The sequence below is a fragment of the Primulina huaijiensis genome, chromosome 9 (assembly GCF_012295235.1).
Source record: "Primulina huaijiensis isolate GDHJ02 chromosome 9, ASM1229523v2, whole genome shotgun sequence".
In the NCBI taxonomy this organism is placed as follows: Eukaryota; Viridiplantae; Streptophyta; class Magnoliopsida; order Lamiales; family Gesneriaceae; genus Primulina; species Primulina huaijiensis.
Window position 1 is genome coordinate 3,105,797 of NC_133314.1, and position 9,912 is coordinate 3,115,708.

The 9,912-nt window shown below is 33.2% G+C and overlaps 1 protein-coding gene across 5 annotated transcripts in view; it reads left to right on the plus strand.

Annotated features, from left to right (window-relative positions):
- Window positions 1-8,577, plus strand: part of LOC140985359 (protein SUPPRESSOR OF QUENCHING 1, chloroplastic) — a 35,256-nt gene extending 26,679 nt beyond the window's left edge. For 2 of the 5 annotated variants that reach the window (XM_073453198.1, XM_073453200.1), the window contains exons 19-28: window positions 344-437; window positions 1,561-1,718; window positions 2,791-2,840; window positions 2,940-3,061; window positions 3,147-3,251; window positions 6,161-6,253; window positions 6,749-6,785; window positions 7,293-7,540; window positions 7,766-7,915; window positions 8,295-8,574. In XM_073453198.1, coding sequence (XP_073309299.1) covers window positions 344-437; window positions 1,561-1,718; window positions 2,791-2,840; window positions 2,940-3,061; window positions 3,147-3,251; window positions 6,161-6,253; window positions 6,749-6,785; window positions 7,293-7,540; window positions 7,766-7,915; window positions 8,295-8,456 — 1,219 coding nt within the window. In that variant the 3' untranslated portion in view covers window positions 8,457-8,574. Of the gene's footprint in view, window positions 1-343; window positions 438-1,560; window positions 1,719-2,790; window positions 2,841-2,939; window positions 3,062-3,146; window positions 3,252-6,160; window positions 6,254-6,748; window positions 6,786-7,292; window positions 7,541-7,765; window positions 7,916-8,294 lie in introns of all 5 variants that reach the window. The other 3 variants (XM_073453199.1, XM_073453197.1, XM_073453196.1) reach the window with 3 other exon arrangements.
- The last annotated feature ends 1,335 nt before the right edge of the window (window positions 8,578-9,912 follow it).

A 9,912-nucleotide genomic window follows, 5' to 3' on the forward strand; every position in this document is an offset into this window, starting at 1 on the left:
TGTTTGAATCGAATAAGTTCAGAAAAATATGGAGTATGTCAGTAAACTGATTAATAGAATAACTTCATTCTCTGTCTACAATTCATTGTTCTCTTCCTTATCCTGCATTTTCCCTTCCTTGGACTATATGAGATTGAGCACAAAAATGTACTACTTTTGAAAGAATAATTTTTCCGTTCCTTTTTAGGAAATAAAAACTCAAGCTGTCCTCGTATATTTTAACATGATCAGGTGCTAATTATACATTATATTATGCAATTGTTCTTGGCATCAGTTACATAAGGTGGTGTTTGTGGTATGCTAAGTTTTCATTTTCTTACATATTATACTTTTACAACTATAGGGTGGTTGATTTGGTTGATGAGAATGTGCAAACACTTGCTGGAAATGGAACAAAGGGTTCTGACTACAAAGGGGGAGGATCAGGAATGACTCAGGTGAGAATTTTTTATGAACTATATACCTTGTATGATGTAGAGGGAGCATAAAGTAAAAACGGTTCAACCCGTTATTCACATAGAATGCCAATAAATTCTCGAAAATAATGAAAAACCACTTGCAATAAATTTTATTCAACCGTAAACTGTATTATAGTTCAAAAATATATTAGTATTTGTAAAATGAACTTACAATAATCAAAACCTGGAAATATCTTCAAAAACAGAAAGTACGTAATTGACGAAATTAAAAAATATTATCATGTTTAAGGAATAAGGAAAAATCGGAATCGAAATTCGATTTTCTTAGGAAACCGAGGTCACCCAAAAATCCGCTAATTTAAATACTTGTCTTATTTGGCTTTGGGATGATCCCAATGTGGCAAAAAAACATCCTGCACCGCGTCATTGTAGATGGGGAACTACATTTGAATTGCATAAGGAGATTGATTCATCTTGTGAATTGAATTAACTGTTAGCGTATGATGACCCATTTTTTTTTATGTTTGGATGAAAAAGCTCTTGACATGACAAATTTGAGAAAAAAATTAAGTAAAATTATATTTTGGTCCTCTTCGTTTGCTTATTTGTGATTTTGGTTCTCTATATTATCAAATTTTTATTCTTTGTCCCGTATCTTTCGATTTTTGGCAATTTTTGTCATTTTTCATTGAGAGTAGTGATGTGACACTAGACATATCGGCGGCGCATCAGCGCCATGTCAGAAAAGGACTAAAATTGCCAAAAAACAAAGTTAACAAACTAAAACTGAAACTTGACAACACTGAGGACCAAATCACAAACAAGCAAACATAAACGACCAACAAAACAATTTTACCAAAAAATTATTATGGAAATTTCTCAAGGTTTGTGGCGGCAGTGGAGAGAACAGGGATGGACCAATCATGTGGTGACATATTACATATGCATGTTTCATCCTTTTAGGCTAACAAATTAAGCAAGCAGTCATTCTATGTAATATCTCCTCGTCTGCGATGGTTTTTTCCTTATTTAGGGTTTTCCACAATCTCGAGATACTATCACTTATATTTTTGTTGTTTATCACATATTTGTTAACATCGGTAGGAGAGATGCATCTTAGTATCCTCTCATAATATGTCAGCTACTCAACTCTCCATGGGATGTCTGCTTTGATCCTGTAAGTGATATTGTTTACATAGCAATGGCTGGCCAACATCAAATCTGGAAACATAATACATTGGACAGAACTACCACAGCTTTTAGTGGTGATGGCTATGAAAGAAATTTGAATGGCTCCAGGTATTCTGTATTTCCATTTTCTAGTGTCTACAAGTCTCTTATGACCAAGACTAGTGCATGCTGCAGTTTGTTGTTTGTCTACAGAGCATATTTTCGTAGGATAGGATCATATTGAATGTGTAAATTCTGTTATGTTGCATCTTGTTCATATTGAATGTTGAAGTTAGCAGCTTAATATTAACATGGTCGTGTGTTTATGGTCAAACAAAGCATGGATACTACTAAAATTATTGCTAATTTAGTTTATATGTCTCAGTTTTGGTCGAGTTCTATAGAATTATGTTGTAAACATGTGGACCTTTCTTGTATTTCAAAATATACTGAGGAACCAGTTCAGTTATTTGATGGTCTACTTCATTTTGGTCTTCTGATTTTATAATACAGGAATTGAACATATTGTCATTGTGTATGCAAAAAAGAATAATAGCAAAAATAGCAATTTTCCAAAACCAACTGGGTGATTCTATTCCTTTATGTTTTGTTTTTTAATCCAAAAGTCATGTTTATACAAACATTTTAAAACTGTGCTGTAAGTATGTTCAAGTAACTTGGCTTCCCTGATTTTAAGTAATTGTAATGGTCGTAAACATGTGATTTATTCCTCTGAATAGCAACGATCATCTGCTTTGTAAAGGATACAACGTGTAAAGACAATCAGGCTTATGAATGGATGTGTGCAAACGTACTCGAGTGATGGGCTATTTACACAGATTTACTACTCATATTGTGAAATAGGATTGAAATTCACTACTCTTCAAAATTCTGTCAAACTATGACATCATATAAGTAGTGTTTTCAAATGCTTTATAAAAAGTGATTATGGACTTTTCTTTTACAAATTTGAAAAACTTTGTAAAGTAAAAATCCATAATCAATTTTTTAAGTATTTGCAAACACTACCATAGAACCTTCGAGGGGTAAGAATTATTGTACAATGTAGTTTTTTGTCTTCGGGATTCTTTGAACTTTGGTGGTTGTACATTTTTTAGTTGTAAGCAGAAGCCGGTTCTTCAAAATCATTCTATAACTTTTCTATAGCCATTTTTAAGTTCCCAATTTTATGTTGTGACAGTTCTGCAAGCACTTCATTTGCGCAACCTTCTGGTATCTCATTGGCACCTGGTATGCTGAATTAGAGAAGTTGAATATAATTTCTTGCTTATCTTGTATGATGACACTAGTTCCTATTTATGTGTTACATTTTCATGTTTGCTTGAACAGATTTAAAGGAAGCATACATTGCTGATAGTGAGAGTAGCTCCATTCGAGCACTTCATCTACGAACAGGAGGATCAAGATTACTAGCTGGTGGTGATCCAATGTTCTCAGAAAATTTATTCAGGGTACTTCTCCAATAAGGAACTTTTTCCGCCTTTAACTACTAGGACATCCAACATAGTTCTTAGCATGGGTGTTGTGCATTTGCAGTTCGGGGACCATGATGGAGTAGGATTCGAAGTTCTTCTTCAACATCCGCTAGGTGTTTTTTGTGGAAATGGTCAAATTTATCTAGCTGATTCTTACAATCATAAGGTACTTCCTAATTACTAGTAAACATCATTATGAAAATATGCATGAGAAAATTATTATTTTAGCATGTTCGTTTATGATTACAATGCAAGATTTAGATACGATACAAGCGATACCATTAACTCCACAAAGTCTGAAACAAAATATCACTCTACCATGTTTTAAAGATTAAATTATCCTATCAAATCACACAACGAATTGATATCAAATATTTGAATTAGTCATAAAATATTCTTTGTTTTATGCTACACCCACTCCCCCCTCAAGCTTGGCAATAGATATTGATAGGTCCATGATGTGTTGTCGTTGAACCACCAAACTTAAATTCCTACTGTCTAAATAAAATAAGTGTAATGGTGAGCAAGGTCGAATCTACAGGAAACAAGAGATTTATTTCTTTCGAGAAAATACAATAAAAAGTGGGGGATTTCTTTGATGATAACTAAATAAATAATACAACTAATTTAGCATGCAAGAAGAAATAAATAATCAAGAGGAATAACTAATAAATATAAAATTTATTATCACCAAGCTCTGATTCAAAGGGGTTTCCACTATTCAATTGTATCACTTGTCATTGGCTAAAATATTATTTATCCATGCCGATCCAAACAATTAACCTTAGAATTATAGAGATAGCCGCTAAAATCCTCGTGTTTTCTAATTTAATTTACCAAACCCAACATCTAATCAAAACTTATTAATAATCAACTGAGCACGATAGCGTTCTATATTAATTAAAAATAGTATTTTCGCTTTGTGAAAACAGTTAATCCTGAAATCTAACAACCGAGATAGCTGCAATTTAGAAATCCATTTTCGTCGATTTATTTAGACTAAATATGTTATGATAGCACAACACATCTAATCTATCGCTACTCACATACCAATCATTTATGAAGATTACGGAACACTGAATTCATGGATAGCACTAGAAAATTATATATCAAATTAAATTGTTAGATTTATTGACTTACAACTTTCATATAAATAAATCATAAACCAACAAATACTTGAATAAACAAGAATATTAAATTAAATGCAAAAACCTCACAACGATAAAATTGAAATAGAAGAAATATCCCTTGAATAAGAAATAAAACTTAGCCTAGAGTTCTTGAGAAGAGATGAAAATTCCTTCCAGCATTTCCTCTTGTTTTTCACATGAAGTTAGTGGTGGAAAAAGTAAAGAGAAGTCTTAAGATAAAAACCCAAAAACTATAATAAAATCTAATAATAATAGTAAGAGATTATGTCTATCAATAAAGAAACTAGAGTTTTTATGGAATAAAACTCTATCAAATCTTTCTTTATCTCAATAATAAATCTCTCCAAAACTCTTCAATGATTCAAATACCACAATTAGGACTCTAAAATCTGGCACAATTTTCACAAATTTCAAATTCCACTCTTTGCAATTCTCGCCAGCTTCAGTTTTCACAGGCAACTGAAGAACAGTCACAAGGCATGCCCACACCTTGTTCCAGGACTCTTCTGTTTTGGTCATTTTTTCAAAACTCCATCTTGGCAACTTCAAATGTGATATAAAAACCATCTATTTAGCCAAATTTGTTGCAAGACCATAAAATTCCGTCCTATAACAAAATAACACAAAAGTGTATCAACTAAGTATGTCGGAAGTAAGAACAATGGGAAATTTGATAACAAAAATACGAACTATTACGATTTTATCAGTCCAAGCTTGACAATAAGAAATTCACGAGTTTGTGTGGAATGTTCTTTTTTGAGTAAGTCAGCTAGTTTGATTGGATATCGGCATAAATTCAATACCGATAATTCTTTCATGTGGTTTTTCTTTGATAAATTGTTGATCTACTTCATCATCATCCATTCTATCACGATGAAATGGATTGTGAGTTATAAAGATAGTTGTCTCTTGTTTATTTCAAGTATCTTTAGATCCTATAGACTACGTCAAGATGACCTTGACACGGTGACCGTATATATTGAGTTAATAGGCTCGAGTAAGTGAAAGGTAGATGGGTTTGTCTTCCTACATCCGCTCATTTCCCTTCAAAAAAATTTATTTTTACTTGACTCACACCCAAGTTTATCAAGAAGCACAAAGGTTTCAATGTAGTCAATAAACGTAAGTTTGAGTGAATCCCTTGGTAACCAAACATGTTTTTGGCCTTTCAATTGAGCCATCTGGCCAGTATTTGATTGTAAATAGCCATTTGCACCCCAATTGTGTTTTTCCCTTATGGTATTCCATTAAGATCCATGAATAATTTTTTAAGGCATGCATTTCCACTAGCACCGCAACTCTCCATTCAGGAACATCTATAGCTTCTTGAATTGACCTAGGAATAGTTAGACTATACAGTTTCGAAGTAAAGACACAAAATGTAGAGGAAAGATTTGAAGGCGATGAAGGTTACCACCATAAATACTTGATGCCTACCACAAAAATTTCCTTTTGAGATGGATATCAATTTATTCTCATTTGTGTGATTGTGTCCTATATTCACTCTTCCAAGTGTTTCTTGCTTTGTAGTGATAATTTTGAATAGAATGCAAATGTAGTTAAATTTAGATATTTTAACATTATAAGATTAGAAAACATCTAGTTTCAAAAATATTTGTATCGTTATTTTTAATGAACAGTGGTGGGTAACATAATTCAGTGATATTTTCTGGTCATGTTTTAAATTTGTATTGTCTGCAGTCTTTATATTTGAATTAAGTTTTTCTGTACCTTTTATAAGAACTGATTGATTAATAATGTATTTGGATGGAAAATATGCTATGCCAAAATGGTATTCCTGTTGGATGTTTTGGCATCATGCAATTGATTGTTCTTCCTCTGCCAACGCATTTTTTGGTTTTGCAGTTATAATTGTAGGTAGTGATAGATTATGTTCATCATTCGCCATTAATTTTTGTTTCAGATTAAGAAGCTTGATTTAGCAAGCAGAAGAGTGAGTACATTAGCGGGTACAGGAAAGGCTGGGTTCAAGGATGGATCAGCCTTGGCGGCTCAGGTAGAAAAGCTTCCTTTACATTTTCTCTCTTAGGGCGGTTCCATCTAGTTTTGTGATAATAGGTAGATAGAATGTGAATAAAAACTATTTACTTCATGATAATGGTTAGCATGGACAATAACCAATAATAGTTATTTCCGGTTGTGGTTCACGTGAATGGCAACCAAAACCTTTTTTATGTAGATTTATTTTATACAACAAATGAGACAAAAACTTTATCTAGGAGTCTTGTTATGATACCGTATTCAAGTTTAAAATAGTAGAAAAGTTAGTGAAGAGAGAGCGGAATAGAAGAAAATATGATACCTCATTGTGCACAGTCGTACTCATGTGGACCTGGGCTCGAGGGGCGAGGCATGACACTTTGCTTTGCATGCTTATATTGTTCATATGGCATAATATTACAAATAACACCCACCTTGATCATCTATATTTTCCCATTGCTTGTTTTGCAACAACTTCGACGTACTAATATTAGTTCCTACTACATTACAGCTTTCTGAACCTTCAGGACTTGTTGAAGCCGGAAATGGTAGATTCTTTCACCATTCTTCAAACTTACTCTATTTACTGAACTGTTGATTAATATACCATCAAAAGCTTATGCATGAGACATGTATCATATAAAACCATTTGTAGTTGTTTATATTCAACATGGACAAACTTTGATGGAATTTAAGTACTCTTTGAGTCAAATGTATGTAGTTTTATTTTGGATCTGCTCTGAATTCGGAAGAATATCAAGATAACAAGCTCTTTGACACAAATTATTTAAAAGCTCCGGTTTTAAATGTTAGAAACAAAACCTGATATCACATATGAATTTGTTGCACCGGACCCTTCAAATTACTTCAGCATGCATCATTTATTGTATGACAAACCCAAGCATTGAATCTTATGATCCAGTAACGAAAATGTTCTTTTTTACATTGCTGCCTTTACTTTCAGAAAATTTTCCATTTTTCCGCCTTCTTTTGCACATTTTGGAAAAGAAAGGGTAATCTAATCAGTTACTGGCATTGAACATGGGCATATTCAGGAAGATTATTCATAGCCGATACAAATAACAGCGAAATCAGATATATGGACCTGAATGAAAAGGAACCGGTTCTTCTTACTTTGGAGTTAAAAGGTGTCCAACCGCCTGCACCAAAATCAAAATCTTTGAGGCGTCTTAGAAGGAGATCTGAAGCTAACACAGAAACAGTCCCCATTGATGGCAGTTCAGCTACCGAGGGAAAACTATTTCTGAAGATAATGGTTCCAGAAGGTTATCATTTGTCAAAGGTTCGATCATGTGTTGGATTGATAATTATGTTTTTGCAGTATTGTATGTTGCTTTGCTTCTTACTTGTTGATTCTTCTGCCCATGATGGCATGAAACTCAACATGCTTTCCATGGTGTCACAAATGGGAATTATTTTTGGCTGACATTGTGCGTGCAAATGTTATGATTCTCGTGGTTCCACATTTTGCACTCGTGTGTTCATCAACTGCACAAATCTCGTGTAGGAAGCACAAAGTAAATTTACCGTGGAAGCAGAACCGGAAAATGCAATCTCAGTTAACCCCTTGGATGGGAATATCGACAGGGAAGGATTTGCCATTGTACAGTTCAAAAGATCCTCTCCTTCACCTTCCAAAAGTAAAATTTACTGCAAGGTATGCATACATATTCTCTTTTTGGCCTCTATTCATCGGTTTGCTCGTTCAGATTCATTGTATTCTCCTCCCTCAATGTTTCTATACTTGATAAGAAGGTGAGTGAAGATACTGAACTTTCAAAATTATCTGGTTTTGTTAGTGGTTCAGTCATAAAAGCCTAGATTCAGGATACGACGGAGAATAAGGCTTTTATTAATTTCTTATAATTTATAATAAAATTATCATCCATCCTTTATATAGGTAAGAAACGTCTTCATATAAATATGATACAAAATATTTACTATAACTAAATCAAAATAAAATCATTTCAAGAATTTATTTCTGTATGAATCTAATCGAATATCAGAAAATACTTATCTAGACCTCTTGCTTGCAGGTATACTACTGCAAGGAAGATGAAGTTTGTTTGTACCAACCATTGATGTTTGAAGTATCTTTTCAAGAGGCTCTTCGAGATGCTACCCCGGCCAACATAACACTACCTTACCTTGTAAAGCCTAAATCACCTACATTCGATTTGCCCAGTCCAGTTCCTTGATGAATCTATTAATGCACATCTGTCTGTATTTCATTCCACCAATATATGGATACCAATTCAAATAGTTTCAGCTTCGATTCAGTATTTGAATTAAAGGGTATTTTTTAAATTATATTATATTAAAAAAGAATGGTACGGCCACTCGTGGGATAATAAACTAATGTGAGTTTAACTATTTCGCAATTACATTATAAAATTCAATCCATATCTTACTACAATTCTCAGTACAGTAGAAGAACACACCAAACAAACGACAACATAACATTATTCTTTTCTACAATACATTCTTACCAGAAATCGAAAACACAAAAACATAAATCGCTCACAAATCTACTGTCAAAGGCGTTATGTAACAGATCCAACATCAATAATCACACGTAGCTTAAAAGCTGTAATTTATCGAGTTTTACCTTCGAATAAGCAACAAAATCTTCAGATCTATAATAGAAATGAGGATTTGGTACTCCCCTGTCGATTTCGAATTTCTTCAGCAGCAGTCAATGGCAAGAGTCTACTGAAGAAATTAGGAGAATGAGGTAAAGAAGACACAATTGCAAATTTGATTTTTAAAATCAGGGGTATTTAGGTCATTACTCTTTTCTGGTGTTGTCGGATAGTTTTTATCCTTCTTCTATGACTGGATCTCTTCTCCAACAGAAACAGTGAAAGTTGTCAAAGAAATAGTCAATCTCAAGTTTAAAAATCAAAGCAAACAAAAGATTAATAATTTATCCAATCTTAATACTACTAACCAAACTGGGCCTTAGTGGAAATAAATAAAAATAGGGGTTAAATATACTAATATAGGGGTTAAATATACTAATAAACACATTAAATTGCTATTCATTTCTTACTATTTAGTGAAAATAAATAAAAATAGGTGTTAAATATACTAATAAACAAATTAAATTGTTATATGTGAATTTTATAGGATTTCAAATATAAAATTAATTCGACTTTTTTTTATATTATATTATATTGTATATTATTAACTCCAAGAAGCTAAAATGGACCCGAAGTGATTCTGGATTTGCTCTACGTTGTTTGTTCTCCGAAACTCTTCGAGGATTCTTCATTTACCGAAAGTTAATTCTTTTGGGCCCTTTTCTTTTGTATGGAAAAATATAGCGGGAAATTGGATTTGGTCGCTGGTCGAGAAGAAGCAGCATCTGTGGAAGAAGAAGAAGAAGATACGAGTAAGAGCAGCAATCTTTCTGAGCTGAAAGACCACTGCATACAACTCCTGGACCTCTTCAAAAATCCCCAGAAAAATTCCTACACAATCACTCCTGCACCTTCTCCAATGATTACCCTCTCCATCTATTCAACCGTTCTTTGAGTATGTCTCTTGTCACGTCCCGAAACCGAGACGTGTCATCGGAGTTATTTAACAATTTAAAATCGTGAAACAACAAGCCACGTAGTATATAAAATAACCAAAAGCCAGTCTATTACA